This window comes from Lampetra planeri, chromosome 3 (genome assembly GCF_965212315.1).
Source record: "Lampetra planeri chromosome 3, kcLamPlan1.2.h2, whole genome shotgun sequence".
In the NCBI taxonomy this organism is placed as follows: domain Eukaryota; kingdom Metazoa; phylum Chordata; class Hyperoartia; order Petromyzontiformes; family Petromyzontidae; genus Lampetra; species Lampetra planeri.
The window spans coordinates 23,730,462-23,751,408 of NC_136109.1; the positions used below are offsets into that span (position 1 = coordinate 23,730,462).

General features: G+C 43.7%; 2 protein-coding genes across 2 annotated transcripts in view; both read left to right on the plus strand.

Annotated features, from left to right (window-relative positions):
• Positions 1–8,158, plus strand: C3H15orf61 (chromosome 3 C15orf61 homolog). Its single transcript, XM_078624303.1, has 4 exons — positions 1–61; positions 1,934–2,068; positions 3,534–3,717; positions 5,628–8,158. The coding sequence occupies exons 2-4, from the start codon at positions 1,952–1,954 to the stop codon at positions 5,753–5,755; spliced, it is 429 nt and encodes a 142-aa protein (XP_078480429.1). The 5' UTR covers positions 1–61; positions 1,934–1,951; the 3' UTR covers positions 5,756–8,158.
• Positions 8,159–14,577: 6,419 nt separating this feature from the next.
• The window catches only part of MAP2K5 (mitogen-activated protein kinase kinase 5), a 58,708-nt gene continuing 52,338 nt past the window's right edge, over positions 14,578–20,947 (plus strand). Inside the window, exons 1-4 of the mRNA XM_078617102.1 lie at positions 14,578–14,775; positions 19,160–19,208; positions 19,819–19,886; positions 20,480–20,549. Of these exons, the coding sequence (XP_078473228.1) occupies positions 14,674–14,775; positions 19,160–19,208; positions 19,819–19,886; positions 20,480–20,549 (289 nt within the window). The 5' untranslated portion in view covers positions 14,578–14,673. The remainder of the gene's footprint in view (positions 14,776–19,159; positions 19,209–19,818; positions 19,887–20,479; positions 20,550–20,947) is intronic.

Genomic DNA, 20,947 nt, shown 5'->3' on the forward strand with positions numbered 1-20,947 from the left:
CGCCCATTACGTTTCTTCGGTTCCGCGGCGTGTTGCGTACGTACAGTGACCTCACGGCGAGGTTTGTGCAGTTTTATCTTCCCGCAAGCGACGTTAAAGATCTTCGTGGAAACTAAAGTGATGCTTGTGAACCTTTGTCGTTATTCTGCCGTTGTCGTTCGGCGAGCGGCATTTAAATAGGTCGCCGGGGTCAATGCTGCTACTCGCTGCGGTGCGGGTCACTGTGCTTGCGCGATGGGTAGCGCTGAACGAGTCGTATTTGTTGACATTGTTTAAGGGACCGTCCATAAATGACGTTACGCGATTTTGGACGATTTTTGACCTCCCTCTCCCCTCGTCATACGGCGTCACAAAAAGTCAGACCCCCCCCCTCAAATGTGACGTCACAAAGCTCTGCCCCCCCCCCCAAAACCATACTGTATTTGCATTTTGAAAATAAACATGCTTTAAATCGCTTTAAACTATTGTCATTGTAGTGCGTATCTAATGTGGCGCTGCACTTTCATGTTGTAGGAGAAAACATTAAAAAGTTTATTTAATTAAGTTGAACGTGCTGTCTATATTTCAAGTTGCGCATTTTGATGTGACGTCACATTTCTCACCCCCCCCCCTCGTCACACATCGTCACAAATGTCTGACCCCCCCCCCCTCTAGGTGCGTGACGTCATTTATGGACGGCCCCTAAGTAAAAAAAAAGTTTCGGTTTGTGAAGGTGGGCCCGGCCTCTCACCCCCTCGGGGGCGCCGATAACATTCGTTGCACTTTGTGGAAATTCAACAGCGGTCTGACCTGGTAACCGTCATAGGAATGTGGAATTTCCACAATTGGGTCAGGGGTCGGCCACCAGAAATTAGCAGCCGCTCAAGCGGTCACCCTCTATGTTGTATTTTACTGTGTCCCGGCTTTACATACTCGCGTTCTATTCCCGGCTACGGATAATATCTGTGGCGAGTGATATTTGAACCCGTCCTGAACCCCTCCCCATTCACTTATCTGCACTGACCAGCGTGGTGAAGTATGGTCAAACAAACCCCCCGTGACTGATACGGCGTGGGGAGACCATCTAGCAGAGGGTTGACCACAGGCTGTACACACATTATATTTCATTGTCATGCACATTCATGAATGAAACGCTTTAACCACACCAACACGTTTTAACCTGACCCCCAGAATGTATGAGAGTTTTGATGTGGATTTTAGATTGTTTCTCAAATGAATCCAGCTCACACTGTGCAGATGTCCATCAATCGCCTATGATCAAATTCCAGTACCCTCAATGTATCTAACCTTGTCGGATCTCAGAAAGCAATTGGGGTTGGAAGATGAGAAACTGTGGAGGGGAAACTGGGAATTGTAGGTGTTTGCATGAGCTGCCAAATAGCCAAGAACCAGCAGTATAACTGAGCTATTGGATCAATATGTGCAGATATGTGAGTGTGAACCCCTTGTATTGGTTGTGTTTTTTGGGTTCTACTTCATGCTAGATGAAGCCAAATGCTGGTGAATAGAATTGGCCGAGCATTCTAATGCAGGATCCTGCTGAGGAAAGTATTGAGACCCAGGCATTTCCTGGGTAAATAAAGGGTATTAATGGAGCAGTGGTGAACTGCTATGTGTGCTGCACTGTAAACCTAATCTGATTTGAATGTCAGCCATGGTTTACATCAGTGCTGAGTAATATCAAGACTGATTCTGGTCCTCGCTCAAGTAACCAAACCTGCACTGACCATCGTGGTGAAATATAGTCAAACAACCCCGATAACTGACAGTAAACAGGTCTTCAGCGCAGTCAGCTGATAATTTAATGTAATTTACATACACTATCTCAGTGGTACGCGTATTTTTTTCTAAAAAATCTGAGATAGTTACGTGTGGCCCTCTGGTACAGTTGACATGCATTGACCCAATGTATATGACCCTCTGTCACTCGCAGGGCTATCTGTGAGTTAGGATGAAGTTGCTGCCCAGGAGCTGGTCAACAAGCAAGCGTAGACCCCGGGCTTCCCAGGTGCTCACAGCTCATCTCCTGCAGCGAAACCTCCCATATTGGACCTCCTATTTTGTCAAGGTGTGTAAGCTCAGACCTTCCAGCGGTAATGCTAGATCATCGTCATAAGTGATATTCTCTCAACTGGTGGATGAAGGCCTCTCTCCATGCCCAGTCGTGTGACGCAACAATCTATCTTATTCATGCACATAAGCTGATTCAAAGCTCCATCTTCACGTGTTTGGACGTGTCCTTCGACTGCCAGTTATTCTCAATCACTGGCCATTGTCCTAGCAACGTGTCCTGCTCAAGCCCAGTTACTTCCTTAACAGTCAATATGATATCTTAACTTGCGTACGTTCCCAAATCTGTTTCTTTTCGTGTCTGTGTAATTCCAAGTAAGGACCTCACCGTGCTTCTATGTACACTTCTTAGCTTCTCTTCCATTTTCTTTGCCAGTGTCCGTTTTTCTGATCAATATGTTATAGCAGATCATGCGCATAGATTTAAACAGATTTAAACTTTAATCATTCAGCACATTGGTATGTTCTTTTTCATGATTAAATACAGTTTTCCAAAAGCACTCCAACCCGCTCTCATCTTTTTGTGGTTATCACAACCTCAAATTAGCTCCACGCACCTCTGATTAGTACTGTTGGCTACTTACAGTGAGACATAAGTTCAACATACGTTAAGTACATACATTGTATTGTTTGTATTTGTATTTGATTCCGATCTCCCTTCAGTAATTGAGCTAAATATACGTATTTTGGTTTGTTTTCCACTTGTGCCCCTCCAATATATCTTTGTTTAGGAAAATTTGTGTACATGACTTTTGTTTTACTCATGTTCTGTGCAACTTTGTAGCATTCTTTCCTTGGGTCTTCAATCAATTTTTTAAAATTAATTTCCATTTGTTTTGTTGTCATAATTAAATATGACATCAGATGAGATAGTTATTATTTTACATTATACGTTTATTCCTTTATCTGTCAGATCTAATTTTTGAGCAGAACGTGTAATGTTTCTGACATTAACTTTGGCAAGAATGTATCTACTTGCTTGATGCTTATTTGGATGTTTATTCAGTTGTTGCGTGCACATCTCAGTGAAGCAATTTTACCCTTGTAAATTAATTTCCGTTATCATTTGTCGCCTCATCAATTATATATAAAATGTTCATGCAGATCATTGGGAACAGAATAAAATACAATTCACAAGCTAACCAAGCAAGTGAGCAAACCACATTTTTTTTAAGTTTAGATTTTTCTCGACCATTGACTGCATGCAAACGTATCACTCAGGCTATGAAAAAGACAAATTAAGTTCACGTACCATTATGAATAGACTTTGTAGACTATGAAAAGGCATTTTACTTTGTGGACATTGATGCAGTTGGGTGAGCTCTTATACTTTGAAGTTGGACTGTGGAATTATGACTTGATCTTTCTTGGAGGAGTGGAGCCTGCATGTCAGATCAGCGTGATTCTTCATTGTCACGCTGTGCAATGAGAGATGGTCGCTCGTGGCCTCTTTGTCATTTCAGTACAGCGATGTGCAGAACGATCAGTTTTCGCTGTCTCATTTCAACTGGGGAGTGGATGGAGCAAACTATCATGTGCTGAGGACCGGGTGCTTCCCCTTCATCAAGTACCACTGCTCGCGGAGACCCTGGGAGGACTTGACGCTTGAAAACCGCATCTTCACAGCTCTCAAACTCATCAACCTAGGTTCGATGATAACAACATTAATATGATTACTCTAAAATATATATTTTAAAACAATGCACGGTCATTATCGTCATCATAATCGACCATGATGTTGATACCACACATTCTGAGTTGAACAGCAATCTCAGAATGCATAATAAGTGTATTTTTAAATTGGTTTTGTGGGTCAGAATTAATATCCAAACACCATGCTTATCTTCAATGAAACAAATTGGGGATGAGGGTCGTGGTTGTGAACTGAACATTTACCCAAATTAAGATCCACCAAAAATGTATTTGAGTAGAAATAAAGTTGCAAACAAGTCACATTCGTCAGTAACACTGCCCTGTAAGAGAACTAATGATACAATCGGCCGACTTTTTAGGTAATGGTCCTCTTCAGATCCTTGGAGGTTTTGATCAAGGGCCGAACACGTGAGCCTGTTATATATTATCCTGTTATAAGGCCGTGTTAATGATGAATGTGGTGAGTTTATTTGATTTCTGATAGCGCTCTACTGCCAATACAGTCCTTTTGGGTTTTTTTGTTTTGTTTAATAGAGGTGAATTTTTTGGCTAGCCATGGAAAGCAAGCATCTAGTGAAGTCAGGTGCGCAGCAACCGAGTAAATGGTTGCAAGCAGACAAACAAAAGTACCGCTGTGTTAGGAAGTCGCATTAGTGGTTGTCCTATGGAAAGACTAACCACTATCAAAGGAACGTGACATTTCTACCACATGTGCAATTGGATGGGAAACCACTTCAACTTTTTTTTTTTACATGAGAAAACCCCACCGTGTTCTTGAATGTCGTGATCCTCACAAGGCCCTGCAGAAATATCTGTCTATCCCAGGGTAGAATAGAAGATGTCGATATCGTGGCATTACACTCGGTAAATGTGAATTCCCTCGGGTGACATACAAACGGAGTAGCGCGGCGTGGATTTGTGGTAGCAGGTGGTGGATGTGGCCTCATGAGGCCAATGTGGCTTCTGAAAGAATGATGATCATGACCGGCGATAGGAGGTAAACTTACTGCCGTGATCCAGTAGGACACAGTTGAAAGGTTAATTGTTAAGGTCTAGTGCCCTGTGTTCGGTAGCTCTTCCGATCAATGGGCGTCGGCCACTCGACCTGATTTACAGCTGCGGAATCGATGTTGTTAAATAGTTAAAGTAGGTGACAATGCAAGAAACTGCAGTAATTCTTGACCGTGCTTAATAGCCGACGGAAAACCCGATACTGCAAACTGCGCAGGACTTCAATTGTGCGGTCTCGGAGATTGTCGCGAGTATCGTGTAGCACGTTAAAAAAAAACACTTTGCCCTTAATTTAGTTTAGCAGGCAATTGTATTTTACCCCACCTTAATTATTAACAAACTGTCACATCATCAGCCACGATCAGTCCACTGCTGGATGGAGGCATGCTCAAGCCGTCACAATGCAATAATTCACCTAGTACCTGCCATATACTGTGTATTTAATATTTCATTGGATTGTAATGATGCATTAAGTCATCATTTAACATTGATTGTTATATTCAGGGTGCATGTGTCAAATCGTTCGCGTTAGGCTCGATTATTGTTCATAAAAAATTACATGCAAATTCTATTCTCATGTTACCTTTAAGCTAAGGAAGTGAACAAAACATAAACGAGACAGATGTAAATGTGAAACAATATCTATGACATGGTAAGAACGATCGACTCTTGAATCGAATTGTGATCCAGAATCCTGACAAGTCAGTGGGAGTGAATCATTACACAATTTGCATTTAATGTGCTAACATTTCATAAAATGGCTATTTTCAAAGTGGAAAATACATTGTAGCATGTCCTTTAATAAATTTGCCTCCACAATCCATGCAACTCTATTAGAATAATTTAAAGTCAGTGTCCTAATGATTTAATTTCGTTTGTTTCCCCCCCCCTAGGGATTCCGACGCTGGCGTACGGCATGGGCGCTTTGTTTTTGCCAAAGGTCACAGAGGTTGTGACCACGGAACAGGGCCCTGTCACCATCTACTTTCTCTACAAGGAGCAGGAGGGGGCCGTGAACTGAATTGAGGTGGCATGAGGGGTAACTGCAAAGTGGAGAAACCACCCTGTCTATGCAAGGCAATCATTAATGCACCTGAGCACAGATGACTGGGAATGACTCTTAGGCCTTTGATCATGAAAGAGGATTAAACAGAGATCAGTTTTCATGAGGGCGGAGCTGTGGTCTGTGCCAATGCAAGCTGTTTGCACTTTTGACTCGATTCGTGCAGCGTATGTAGTCTTGCTGCCGACTGTCGTCACTTTGTAAAACAAACAACGCACGCGCGTGTTTCTTTTAACCCGAATTATCCCTTGGTGTAGTCTTCGTAAGATTTAACGGCAAAGTTTAATGGAACAATTAGGGCAGAAATAATAACCTCTTCAATGAATTTTGGATTCATTGTGAATTGCAATCCCTTTTCCACAATACAAAAAGCTCCTCTGCGGCATCGCGTAAAAAAAACTTACCCTGGTTGCAGATCATTGTGGAGAAGAAAAAAAACCCAAGGCGGTAACAACATAATTGCTCACACTGCCCACCTTTGCTAATCAATCGTTGTCCTCTTTGATTAAAGCTCTTGTTGATGAAACAAACAATGGGGAGCGGTGACAGCTGCCGAGAGGTCAATTGGGCTGGAGCACGCGTCTGGAGGAGGAGATGATCGCTGGGGGAGCCACCCCTGGCCATCGCGAGCGGCGCTAACGACCTACCCGCCATCGATCGTGTTAATTTCTTCGCAGCGCGGGTGTTAATTGCGTCGTCGATTTCACGCCAGCCCCCACCGCCGTTGCGCTGTAATTTAGTGAAAGTGATTACTCGTGAACCCGGTGCCGGGCATCGATCCCTTTCCGCGACATCGTTTGGCCGCCCCTCTTCCCGGCTCTGGGAAGGCTTCATCAGTCCCAACCGGGACGCGGGATGGAGGTGATGGTGGTGAAAAGTGATCGCCGAAGGCCACTAATGAGACAACCCGGCATTGGCTGATTTAGGTGGCAATCGTTTGATTTATGCGGCGATCGTTTGGCTGTGGGGAGAGACAGATCATTGCCAATGAGGCTGGCTAACAGCAGTTTTTGGTTTTATTGGTTGAATTTATTTAATACTTGCTTGTACCTACAAAACAAGTGACATGTGCTTAAAAGTGATTTTTAAATGAAGCCAAAATCAGATACCAATTATTTTTGCGAGTCAGCAAGCAAAGGAATTGCCAAATACAACAAGACCGACACAGCTGACGATGTGGCGGCAATTCGGAGCTAGAGTGGAAAAGTGCTCCAAGTTTGGAGCTGGATTGACAGGTGGATGTGATGTATGTGGATAAGTATTCTTTTTTTATTTTAGTTTTTATATTTTATTGTTTAATTCCTTTTTTTTTTTTAAAGCGTGTTGTTTTGTTATTGTATTGTGAATTGGACTTCCAATTGTTCCCCAAGATTGACCCCCTGTTCAGGCCGCTGACAACATATTTTGCTAATTCTATTTATCAACACTAGTAATTGTTTCACGATATGACTAAATGTCAAATTGAAGGTTTCAGGCTCTAAATTTAAAATGTTTGACAAAATGTGCAGGGCAGTGTGGATGAGGGTTGGAAAGATGTGCATTATTAATTTATTGCGAATATGGCATTTATTTTTTTGTATCTTAAATATTACATTCAAAACTCGAAACCGCTAACAGTCCAGGCTAAAGTGCAGTTTCACCGCTGATTCTGTCCCTTCGTTATATTGCACCCTATATTGAATTTCATGCCCGTGGAAAGTTATTACATCCACACTGTAAAACTCATAAGGTAATCGAGTTGTTAGGGGTGTAGTGGGGAGGGAAATTTGGTTGATGGAAAGTGTAATATAAAAATGACATGTCACAAAAGTGGCTCGTGAAAACAACCCAGCGTCTTCTTGTTTGAAATTTACAAGAAAGCGTAATGGGTGCAAACGGACCTCCGGGGTACAGTGCTGATGGAACCATAATTACAAGCGCATTTTTTTTGTGTTCCATGTTTCCTAGTAAATAAATAAATGAGCCTCAAGAAAATGTCCGCAGAGCGAGCGGGAGCCTCATTGCTATGCGCAATTTGTCTCGTTTATTTGTTGCTTGCTGAAAATATGCTTGATTTAATTTACATAAGCGGTCGTAATTAAAGCGTCGTACGTGAACACGTTGCGTCCTCTTAGCTTTAATTGTACGCTGTTAATTGTTATTTGATTCATATTTAAAAACAATTTTGCTGGGGTGTGGTGCTTTTAATAAATGTATCATTTAGATACGGTACTTTAAAATACGTTTACCACAGTATTTAGTTTTATACGGTGTCCAATGGCAAATACGGAATCACGACGTGAGTGGCAAACATTGATACTGGGACATTATCAAGACGGTGAACATAACATTTATGTTTTGAATATGATTAAAGTAAACACCTGACATTACCGATGTAATCTTTATTATTATTAATAGTACCATAATATTTATGTAGGAAAGTCTGACTGAGTTTCAATACTTTTTCAGCGAGGTCCAACATGGGATGTTTGATCAATTCTCTAATGGATATTTTTTTCTACGTAAGCCATTGGATTTCATAGAAAAACACCCAAACACGTATTAGTAGGGGATGACAAAAATATCCACTAATGAGTTACGACCAAATCCCCCAGGATGTGCCCAACTCGGAAGCTGAGCAGGGTTGAGTCTGAATCGGGCTTGGGTGGGCAACATCAAGTTGCAATAGGCTGCTGTGGTGCCGCGTGGTGGACAGCAGAGGGCAGTGAAGCAAAATTCATTGGACTGCTCTCCGCTCTCTGCCTTCGCCAACCCGTTCTGACTGGCGAGGTGGAATATGGTCAAATAACCCACATGGCATGGGGAGGCCATAACCCAGCGGTGGGTTGACAAATGGCTGTAAATGTAAATAGGTCAACAAACCATCTCGGGCGCCTTAGGCACCTCTGCCTACAGGAATGGTATCACACATGATGTATATTGAGATAGTCTAGATTTAAGACCTAATGCGACTAAAAAAACAAATTTTTTTTAATTATTAATTGTTGGTAATTTCAAACTTGTAGTTTGGGGTAAAGCACGGGCCACAAATGGTCTATTCTACTGGTATTAAGAAATGGCAGAACATGGATTGCAAACTAATTTACATCATATAAACATTTACAATTACTGATAATTGCCAGGCATTTTATCATGCTCATGTTAAATTACTTCTCATAATGGACTCATTATGCTATTACTAATGACCACTTATTATAAATGAGTATATAATGTTTACAGATTAGACGTTCGCTTCCGAACAAACGTGCCGAAGCACATTTGTCCTTGTAGTGCCTGGAAAAGGTCCTTATTTAACTTTTTAATAATAGTGACGTTTTTAAGTGCACTGTGCTTAATTCTTACTGCAGTGGTATTTAATGCGGTACTATAACGAGATGCGATGGCCTGAAGGAATTTCACAGATTCTCAACTCTTTTCCGTGACTTGTGTTCTAACGGTGGATTGATCTCGCTACCAAGCCAGTTTCCTTTGAGTTGACAGTTAAATTCCCTTCTAGATTTGAAGCTTTTGTGACTGCAGGGATTCATACTCTTAGGTTGTTTTCGGTAAAGTCACGTAGGTAAACAATTCATAATCAACGTTTTTGGGTTTAGATCGCGTTATTTATAAATGTGTCGTAACCCTCCACCACCCGACACGGCCAATCAGTAAAAATGTGTCACGTTGACAAAAGACAAATAGTTCACTGCTTTAGCCCACCGGTGTGTTGAAGCCACAACATTTATAATTGGAGTACGACGTTTCGCTGGTAATTGCATCCAGCATCATCGGGCAATTCGCCATAATGGTGAGGCTCTGCTGTGTCTCCCGTTCGTATATACTGCAGGGATTCATACAACAATGATAAAATATAATAATAAATCACGACGTTTCGGAGGCAACACAAGTCTCCGTCGTCAGGTGGGACCGTCACAGCTAAATTTAGCATCCGAAACGTCGTGATTTATTATTATTTTATTTTACCGAAAAAACCCTAAGAGTATAGTTAAATTCCCACTATCCATTCAGCATTTTCTTATATGGGCAATGTTGCTGTAAAAGCGGGCATGAAAGAGTACAAGATCTCTTTCATTAGCTGGCCACTATGATGTGTCAAGTGTCGTATAACTGATCCTGAATTTGGAGATTACCATGTATAAAAGAGTCGTATATTTCGCAATACTGAGAAATTGTCTTCTCAGTTTTATTGGAGTTATTTTTTCATAATTTTTTTTGTAAAGTTATAAATACACTCCTGTTATCACAACGTTTGGCAAGACTAGATTTCAAAAAAAAAAATCATACCACGTGTTCATTTAAAAAAAAAAATTATGACACCATGAAACACGTCGTAGTTTATAGCAAATACAAAAAACACCCCATATACAATTCTATACGCTCCAACTACTTCAGGTTACTATATTTCTTTAATTTGTAATTTTACCCCCAGTAGATCGCAAAGCCTTGCACGGGCAATTCCCCAGCGTCCCACCAAAATCACGTGACATCGGAAGAGGGAGTTCTCCGCTGTAATTATCTTTTTCCCCCCATCAATTCATTACGCATTTGTGTGGTCTCGGTTATTAATTAAGCACGCTGATTAACTTGAGTAAAGAAACGGCGTTGATTATCACCACCCGTCCCTGTGCGTTTCGTCATTGGATGGTGGAGTGGTGGAGACGTGGGGAGGAGGAGTGATGCTTTTCCCCTATTGGGAATCCCTGTCATATTAAGCATATGCAGGCAGTGACAACGAAGGCCGAAAGCAACGAAGGAGGGAGGGGAGGTGTAACCCAATTGAAGGCCGGCCAATTTGATCAGAAGGTTTCCAAAAACGTAAAGATGTAATCATGCAAACACAATGGGGCCCAGACAGCTAACCATACTGGAAATTAAATATTTCCAAGGACACATGCACGTTGGAAAGTGTTACCTATTCCGTGCTTTTGCATGATTTATCAACAATAAAAAAAAGTTTGTCATGGCTTTTGTTGTCCACATTTCTTTCCACGTTTGTTGAAGGCTTTAAATGTCAGTAATTTGTCGCTGCTGTATATGCAATTGCACTCTTATATGCATGGCTATGGTTTTGTTTTTCCCTGGGCTTATAATTTAAACCTCCGTGCCTTTGTTCTTGTATATTGTTTTTATTGTAGTAATGCCACATTTTCTCTCTCAATAAGGATCTTACCTGTGTTACACATAATAATAATACTAATTTACAGCTGTTTGTCAATCTCCATGCTGGATGAGTAGAAGGCCATGGGGGATGTTTTAACCATAGCTCATCACTCGAGTCGGTGTGGCCAATGTGGGACTGACAAAGGGTGACAATTATTATTTTACAATTCCTATTACTCGATAAAAAATGGACATCAATAGAGATAATGAATCTTAATATAAGCAAGAGGGAATGAATCTCAATTTGACTCTCAACCGGGCGAAAGGACATCAGTTTCAATACCGCTCTCACGTGGGTTAAAGGTTATACTAGTTAAATATTGATAGAGCAATTAATTATACCACTGCGTCGGGTTTTCACGCTTGTGCCGTATAGATCTCTGATGCGTTTTTTTGCGGCAGTAAGCGTGTTGTTTGGCATGGTGTCTGACGTTTCGCGAAATGTGCTGGGAACTTCTTTAGAAATTGAATTGAGCAGTTACACTTCCTCTGTTGTATAGCGTCGCGGGCTGAAACGTTGCACGTCATACCGAACAATACGCGCTACAACCCCAAGACACATCGAAGAGCAACGAATTACGTAACACATTCTTTATTGATAAAGGACATCATAAATCCCAATATGATTGTCACATGTTACATAAAGGTAATCTACTAGATAAAGGTCTGCATCTGTGAGTGGAAATGTAAATTCTGGCCTGACTCGGATCAAGGTAAAATATAATAAAAATTCTGTCATTGATAATAGGTTTTTCCCCTTTTTCCTGGCAACAAAACAGGTGTTAAGATGTTAAAACACCAAACTGAAACCTTTTACAAGGAATCATGTCTAAATTACTCTTTGGTTCTTTCAGTAAAGTCACGTAAGTATAAAATAAAATGAATTAAATCACGACGTTCCGGGCGCAACACAAGCGTCCGTCATCAGGCGGGACAACCACAGCAATAAACAATTGCTGCAGCCCAAAGACAATGCACTATCAGAGTAATATCTTTGGGCTGTACGCCTTTTGGCATCCTCTGGTCTAACACCGTTTGAAACGAGGCTCAAAAGAAAGCTGTCTCTGGTGTGGACCAATCAGTTTCAAAGACAATGCATTTATTATCAGTGTCTTTTTTTTGCATTCTGACCACATTGTGGTTAATGCAGACATGATTCCTTGTAAAAGGTTTCAGTTTGGTGTTTTAACAACTTAACACCTGTTTTGTTGCCAGAAAAAAGGGGGAAAACCTATTATCATATTTTGGTACTGGCAAAGGAGGTCCCATGATGGAGAATCTTGTCAATCTTAACATGGTTTCCACACGCGTCACATGAAGGCCATCTGCTAAATAAAGGACATCATCAGTAGGAATTTACCCAATCTGGCTCTCACGATACTTAAATATGCATTGGTGTAACTTTGCCTTGGAGGAGTATACAAATAAATGACCACCAAGTTTTTCTGGTTTTATTTACAACAAATAAGTCATTGCAATTTCAGACTAGCCTCAATGTGTATGGATGCTCAAATAATTACTACTAATGTCTAACATGTTCTGTGATGACTCAGCGCACTAAAATTAGAAATTGTGTTGTTATCAGGTTGAAAATATTCCCTGCCAGTACCTGGTTAGTGCAGCTGAGATGCTCACAGTCATCGGTAAATATCGTTTGGGGGCCGTTTCGAAGTCAAAGTGATCAAGCGAAAGTGATATCTTGCTCAAATGGTCAACGAAGCCGTGCTCATCTGCTGTTCACAACCATCAAACCAGTTTTAGAAATTCTGCATTCCTATGGCAGGTGCCATTATATTCATAGGACAACCACTGTTGACTTCCCTGCAAAGTGACACTCATTTTATCGGCCCCAAATGGACGATGGGCTGGGTCAACCCCCAGCCAGGATTTCAACTCGCAACCTTTTCATTGCCAGCAGCTCGGTTTGTTTTTTTACCGTTGAACCACCTAACCACGTGCTTATGGGCTGAATGGAATAACGTCGCGGACTGTCGATGGCCCAAGGGTCGTCGGGTTTTGATCCCTGGTATGAAAGAATTTAACACATTTGTCAATAACACTGCAATGCCCCGATCCGCAAACACGGAGGCATCACAGCGACACGCTCCGCTACGCCTGACGTGTTTATCTGGGCTTGACCACGTGGATGTGAAATTGTAGCCGTCGCTCTGCATCTCCATCAGCCATACAAAAAGAAAAAGGGAAAAACGTATAGGCACACGTGCTATGAAAAAGGGCCACTGCCCGAAACGTTGCCTATTTCGTTTGGGGCAATTTCCCATCTGTATCGCACATTCAGGTTAAAGACACATTGACGGCTCGGAAAATTAAGTGGCCTTGCGCAAGACACGTTAATGGAGGCGACGTTTCGGACAATGGCGCATGTGCTCTGAAGAAGAACCCTTGCCTGAAACGTCGCCTTATCGTAACCGTATCCTTTTAAAGCCACGGTGCTATTGACGAATGCGTTGATTTGTATTCTCCTCGTTACTTGTGCTCGTGCACGGCTTGGAACATTAACGCAGTGTCGCCAAAGAAATGACTCGATCGGGACATCGCCCGCGACTGGAAGACCAATGCCCCCCAGCTCACTCTGGCCAACGTCGACGTATCATCTCGGCTAAGGGGCCGTCCATAAATGACGTCACGCACCTGGGGGGGGGGTGTCAGACATTTGTGACGATGTGTGACGAGGGCGGGGGGGGGGGTTTAAAAATGTGACGTCACATCAAAATGCGCAACTTTATAAATAAATATAGACAACACGTTCTACTTAATTAGATAGACTTTTAAATAAATGTTTTCTCCTACAACATCAGAGTGCAGCGCCACATTAAATACAATGAAAATAGTTTAAAGCGATTTTAAGCATTTGGGGGGGGGGGGGCAGAGCTTTGTGACGTCATATTTGAGGGGGGGGGTCTGACTTTTTGTGACGCCGTGTGACGAGAGGGGGGTAAAAAATTCGTCCAAAATCGCGTGACGTCATTTATGGACGACCCCTAAACCACACGCGCACACGATGCAAAGTTGGAACTTATTGTGAAGGCTTTAAAGCTTTCGCGACTGCATGAATTCATATTATTTGGGTCTTTCGGGAAAGTCACGTAGAACAGATAAAAATTAACAAAAAAAACTACGACGTTTCGATCGCAGAGACCCAAATAATTATTGTGAAAGAACCAAAGAGTAATTCCTGTAGTCACGAAAGCTCAATATTAATTATAGATTTGAAGCTTTCGTGATTGCAACGATTCATACTCTTAGTTTTTTCGGTAAAGTCACGGAGGTAAAAAATGAAATTAAAATTAATAAAAAATTAAATAATAAAATCACGAAGTTTCGGAGGCAACACAAGTCTCCGTCATCAGGTGGGACCGTCACAGTCAGATTTTCTGCATCACTTGATGATTTTTTTATTTTTTTATTTTAATTTCATTTTTTACCTACATGACTTTACCGAAAGAACTAAGAGTATGCTCCAAATTAAGTTTATTGTGAAGGGTTACAATTGAGGGTGAGCTCCGGGTAGAGGGGGCGGGGCGGAAGAGGGAAGGGGGAGGGGTATGGGCACGTGGCCCCGCCCACAGGAGGGAACCCGGAAGTGGCACGCACGTGTTAGCGCGCACCGCCCCCATCATCATCACCGCCGCCGCCGCCACTGTCAGAAAATCGTGAGCGCCGGGCAGAATGAGCCCTCGCTCCTGCCGACAGCCATGGACGAACGCACGCTCGTAATTCGCATAAAGACGCCGGATGGAAACGACGTCGATTGGAGCGTCGACCCCATTCCGCAGCTCTATTTCAGAGACGTGCTGGTGAGAGACGGCGCCGCCGCGAACGAGTGCTCACTTCGACCCCGACCGCCCCTCACCCCCCCCCCCGTGGGCAGGGGGCCCACCACCGCCCTTCGTCTGGCTTCGGTCGCTAGGCGAGCGCGCTGTTCTCGAGCCAGGCCTCTCGAGAGTTATCGCGCGAGTTTTGTTTTGTTTTTACGAGAGACGCGAGTTGAGAAGACGACGTTGAGGATTGAGTTCTGCGCGGTGGTCAAGCGACCGCGTGCTTCGCTTGCTTTGACAGCTCTTTAAAGTGGCCACCGGGGCCCATTGAGAAGCTTGAGTTTCGTTGTTTTGAGAGGGGGGGGGGGCCCGGGTTACAAAGCAGTGCAGCAGTAGTGAGCGTAAACAAACAATCTGAACATCCAAACATGATAGCAATGCGAACGTGAAACAACAAAGGGGCCGTCCATAAATGACGTCAAGCACCTGGGGGGGAGGGGGGGTCAGACATTTGTGACGATGTGTGACGAGGGGGGGAGGGGTTGAGAAATGTGACGTCACATCAAAATGCGCAACTTTAAATAAATATAGACAACACGTTCATCTTATTTAAATATACTTTTTAATAAATGCTTTCTCCTACAACATCAGAGTGCAGCGGCACATTAAATACGCACTACAATGACAATAATTTAAAGCGATTTTTATTTTGGGGGGGGGGGGGCAGAGCTTTGTGACATCATTTTTGAGGGGGGGTCTGACTTTGTGACGCTGTGTGACGAGGGGGGGAGGGGGATGCCAAACATCGGCCAAAAATCGCGTGACGTCATTTATTTACTACACAGAATTTAGTCAACACTGTCGGCAATTAACAATAATGTTTGCACAAACATACAACACTAAACAATTTTAGAGAGACGCATGTTTTGCTGCGAAGTGGCGGTGTAGTTAAACAGGCAATGCCGTGAGTAAGCTGCTTACGAAATGTGAGCGTTCTTGTGCTCGCTTCATAATAATGTTACTAATCATCGTTTCGCCTGTCGTCTTTGCACGAGATAACCGTTCGACAACTCCTGCATTGACCAAAAACTTTTCCAACAAAAATCTAAACGGCTGCGGTTGAGATGGCCCCATAGGTTGCAACGTGGAGAAATGTGGACCAATTTCACCTGGTTTTAATTGGCTGTTCATTCTAGCGGATTGCAGCAAAGCTGCCTTTTGTTCCCTTCGTGTCCAAAAATACATTCGAAATTGAGTCTCAATACGCATTTTCAAGAGCGTGCGAGTCATCGAGGTCGCGTGCCTATAACGCGTACGTCTGTGCGTTTGCCTGTTTATTATGTGCGGACGTCCGTTTCCTGTATTGTACAGCCGAATACACACTCGCACACACGCACAATTGGGGCTCACTAAATGGACTAGCTTTACCAGATTATAACGGTTTTCATAGCGTCCAGCCAAGTCGTGCTGTAGAAGTCCACGCATGCATGGAATGACATCGTGAGTTTGAAGAGAAACACAAAGGTTAGAGTTAAATACATCATATACTATAACTATGAACAATTTTTTTTTAATTACCAGCTCTCTTTCAGAAGCGACCTGGCCATAAATTATATCCTAACGTGGTGGCAATCCAAAGCATCTAAACGCGTGTGTGTAATGTGGAGGGAAAAACCGCAGGACCCGGAGAAAAATCCACGCGACCACGGGGAGAACATGCAAACTCCAAATACGCAGGTGTCAAGGGTCAGGATGGAGCCCACGACCTCCTGTATACCAGGCGAGGCAGTGAACATCTCACCCTGATATTGTTGTCTGTTTAGACAATTAAGTGGGCTTGGGCCGGAACATGTCACTGAATGGGGATGATGGCCGCTGGTTCAGCCTAAGACAGAGTGACAACCAAAGGAAAGAACATGGCGACTGGGTGTCTACCGTGCAGACGGAGCAATACGATCATCGTTGTATCACAAGACGGTGAAATATGATGATTGTTTGGAGAGGTCATCATCTGGCAGTAGATATAATATGGTTGGTCAGGATCAAGTGCAGTCGTGATCACAAAGTGCAACTCGCATTTTCAGGGTTACGAGTTCAACTGCTGATTGGGATGCACTACGCCCTCATCCCTTTTGTGGTTGATAAAATCCGTATCACTTTATGAAATCAAGAGGAGTACGTTCGATTCCCTTGCCCCTAACATTTCTAAAATTGATCCAGGGCTCCAAACTGGAGATGAGGGCCGACCCATTCGAGATGAATGGGAAATAAAAAACTAAAATTCACTTGGGGACTGCCAATGCATGAAATACCCACATCAGTGTTGTAATGAACCATACCTTGCGGTACAGGTCTCACATGCCACCCTCTGACTCTGACCTTTCTTTTTGGGCTTGCCGAAAGTGTCGTTTTCTTAAGCCAGATGGGAAGTGGTGCATTGTGGTTGGCGTGGACTCAGGCGCGAGGAATGAATTGGTACTCCATGTCCAATTCCCCCCCCCCCCCCCCCCAATTTATAGCCCGGTGCCTCAGCCCCAGCTGCAGTTGTAGTACCTGCACACTCGATAGCTATGCCACTGCGAGACGGTTTGCCACGATGGTCATCTTGTCGCTTTTGTCATCCTGTGTGGCGGCACTTGAGACTATAATCACGCGGTGGCGCTTGCCTGGCTGTCCCTGGGGTCCGTTGTTGGTGGCTGGGCCCCAGTGTGCTTCATCCTGAGCTCTGGCAGCAATGATCTCTGTCCTCTCTCCCATGTTTCCCTTCCCTTACTCTGCCTCCCCCCTCCCCCATATACTCTTTTATTAAAGTGCATTGAGATTGCTTTGCATTTAAATGCCAAATAAGAAAAAATGCTGTTGAACTTGATAAGCTCCCCCCCCCGCAAAACGAATTCCCACTCCACCGTCTCCTCCAGCCTCTGAGCTAAAGAGACGGCGAACATCTTACATGTGTTCCTCTCTTTATCCAGCATTGATCCATCCGTTCCTTCACAGCTAATCGTTGTGCAGCGAGACACGGGCTATTCCTCTGCACAGCGCAATACGTCGCCACTGCTCGTGGACGTCTTGTTCCACTAGCGGACTCCCATATTAACGTTTCCCAAGAGCCGTTTGCATCAGCGCGGGGTAGATATTGAGTGTGCAGGCGGTGCAACTACACTGGTGCCCATGGATTTGGAGTGCGTAGGCACCTTCATCTCACCAGGGCCTATACCAACTACGCTACGCCACTGGTTTGTACTGTTTACCAAAAGTGATTTTTTTTTTTTAGACGGGCCAACTTCTTGTCTGGTTTTGATTTCTTTGAGTCTTCTCGGCAAGGCGCGGCCCATTAACAGTCCGCATTAACAACAGTGTGGAGCAAATGCTCAAAAGGCTTTTTGTGGTCATGGAGAAGTAACAATAATAGTGGCTTCCAATGGAGGAAACGTGCCCGAGAGGACACCCACCAACAGAGATTAGGTGATGAAATCTGCTCGTGTGCAGAAACTAGACGGGCTGTTGCATCGCCAGACCGTGCGTGAGAGTCGGTGATGGCTTGGGGAGTCATTTATCCAGCAGTGGATAGGTCTTGGCTGATGATAACAATCCGTTGTCTTTTTTAAGTGTTCTCTCTCACATCGTGATGGCCCCGAGGATCATCCGCACTCTCCATTCCACTACAAATGCAACGCGCACAATTTTCTGGTCATTACTTCTACTCAGCGAATCTGTTCCTCAGTCAATGAGTCTGGCTCTCATTTGGCTAATTTCCCCTCATGAATGCAAACAGCCGTAGAGAGTTTTAATACCAACGCCGCCACTTCTGCATCACCGTTTCCCCCAAGTACCCTTTCTAGGCTACGGACACACTGGGCAAAATGTAAAGTATCACAACTCCTACCGACAATCTTCACCGATCGCAGCTGTCCGCACCGTTTTCTTGCGGTTTTGCAGGTGGAAATCCCCTGTCGGCCTAGGCTTTCGTCGTGCAAGTCGGCAATGTTGCTCAAATCAAAAGAAGTTGTCGGTGGAAGATTTCCAGCAACGGTTGCTCAAAAAAAATTGTCTTTTGGCTTCTTGTAGCTGCGAGTTTAGTGCGCTTCCCTCCGTACCTCCGATTCGCACGGTTGGCTACGTACGGTGCGAAAGAAGTTCAACATACACATGCACAATTCGAGGAGCATCGCGTGGAACCGTCACTGCCACGCTGGCCACGTTCGAGCCAGCAGGGGGCACTCACCGCTCCCGTATTTGACAGAAAAAACGAGGCAAGGAATTACCCCCCCCCCCACTGCGCTGTCTGTGTGCGAGCACACTGCGCAGACCACAGTGCGGTGCAGACGCAAAACAAATGGCCAAACTGTGATGGGGAGTGAAGGAGGCCGCCACCGCCGCCGCCGTTACACATTCTCAGATGTCTCCTTTATTTTTTTGTCAGGATGTCATCAGTCAAGTCCTCCCTGAGGCCACGACCACAGCCTTTGAATGTGAGTTTTTTTTCTCCTCCGTCCTGTGTGGTTCTGTACACCCTATTTGCATCTGATTATGCAGGTTTTTTTTTTTCCCGTGGCAATTTATATACTTATTACCCTTTAAATATTCGCGCATTTTTTTGAGGCGCGGATTATTTGGTGGGCGAGCGATAAGTTTTGAAGGCTGATAATTTAACGGAAGAACCCTGGGTTTTTTCTTGTTTTGTAATGCTTCACATTTAGAGATTCGGTTTGAGAAATTGAATTTTAGTGACTAATCTCAACGGGAATGACATCTCGGTGTCAATACTTAGAGGTTTTTTTTGCTTGCATTAAAAAATAACTTTTCCTTTCAAGGTTTAATAAAATATAGTATTTCTTTACAATTTTTCATTTACAATAAGTATTATTCTATCAGCCAATAACACGATGATGGAAAAAAAAAACCCCCACCAAATTGATTTTTTCTTTTTTTCTTTTGTAACTCGTGATATTCCATATCTTACATTAAAAAAGCTAGAAATCCACATGAATACGCTAGACGACGAGCTGTTTAAACGAAATCGCATTTGAAAGGTTTAAAAAGATGTGTTTTTTTTTCTCTCTCTCCCTCTCTCCCTTTCAGACGAGGATGAGGATGGCGATAGAATCACCGTTCGGAGCGACGACGAAATGAAAGCCATGCTGGCCTATGTGTGTTCCGCGTGCGTCGCATTATAGAGCCTGCCAATGTTAAATTGTGAATCAAACATTGGCGAGCACCACTTGAAGGTGCATGAAAGGAAGCTGAAAATTAATTTTGGACCGATCGCAGAAGGGGCCTGGCCGTGCCACAATGCCGAGCCAAATCGAAAATTCAAACAAACCAACGAGACTGCCCGATCCTTCGATGCGCGTGCGCTCATTTAATTACGCTAAAATGGCGACGTAAATTTTTTCGGGGGGGTGGGGGGGAAACTTTTTTTGGAATGATTGCGTTTAAAACACAACGTTGCCACTTCTCTTGGCTGTCCGCGTGTGACTTTTGTGACGTGGCTTCGCTTTAATTGCGACGCCTAATTCTGCGCGTTTCACATTTATTTGTTTACCCGCCGCGGGAATATCCCATCTCGTAGAAATGCTTTGGCCGTGCTCCACGGCAGTTTTTGCCCCATTGTGAACGGTTTGCCCTGACTCTCGCCCTTTTCACTTGTGTTCTATAAACATCCGCTCCCTCCGTGTACACCAGAGAGTTTATTTGAGGGCTGAGGTGTGCCGAGACTCACTGAGACGCTGTCTCTTCGCAGTACCTGGGCACGATGCATGACATGCAGATGTCCGGGGAAATGGTGGAGCCTTTGAACATCTACCCGAGGGGTAAGAGCCAGACTTGAAGTCATTCTTGTGTTCTGCTGCTTCTGCTGCTGCGATGCTCCGTTGCGAAGATAGCCTCTTGGGGAGGGCACGTGGGGTAGAGGTGGGCACCACGGTAGAGAGTTGGTTGTTAGGTATAATTTAAAGTGAATTTTAAAATGAAAATTGGTTGCGTTTATTTTTGTAACCTCTTTGTGCGCAATGTCCCTTGTGTTTTGTGACGGTGCTGTGAGAGACTGGTCGACAAGAGGCATGTCACGATTCTTCCCAGATTCTCTTAATCTTTGCGATTCTCCTAGGTGATTCGGTTCACAAAATTAGTAATTTTAGTGAAGAGCATATTTAATAGGCACGTAGCGATTCATTCCCCCAGTAATTTTAAGAATTGTCACGATTCGGGG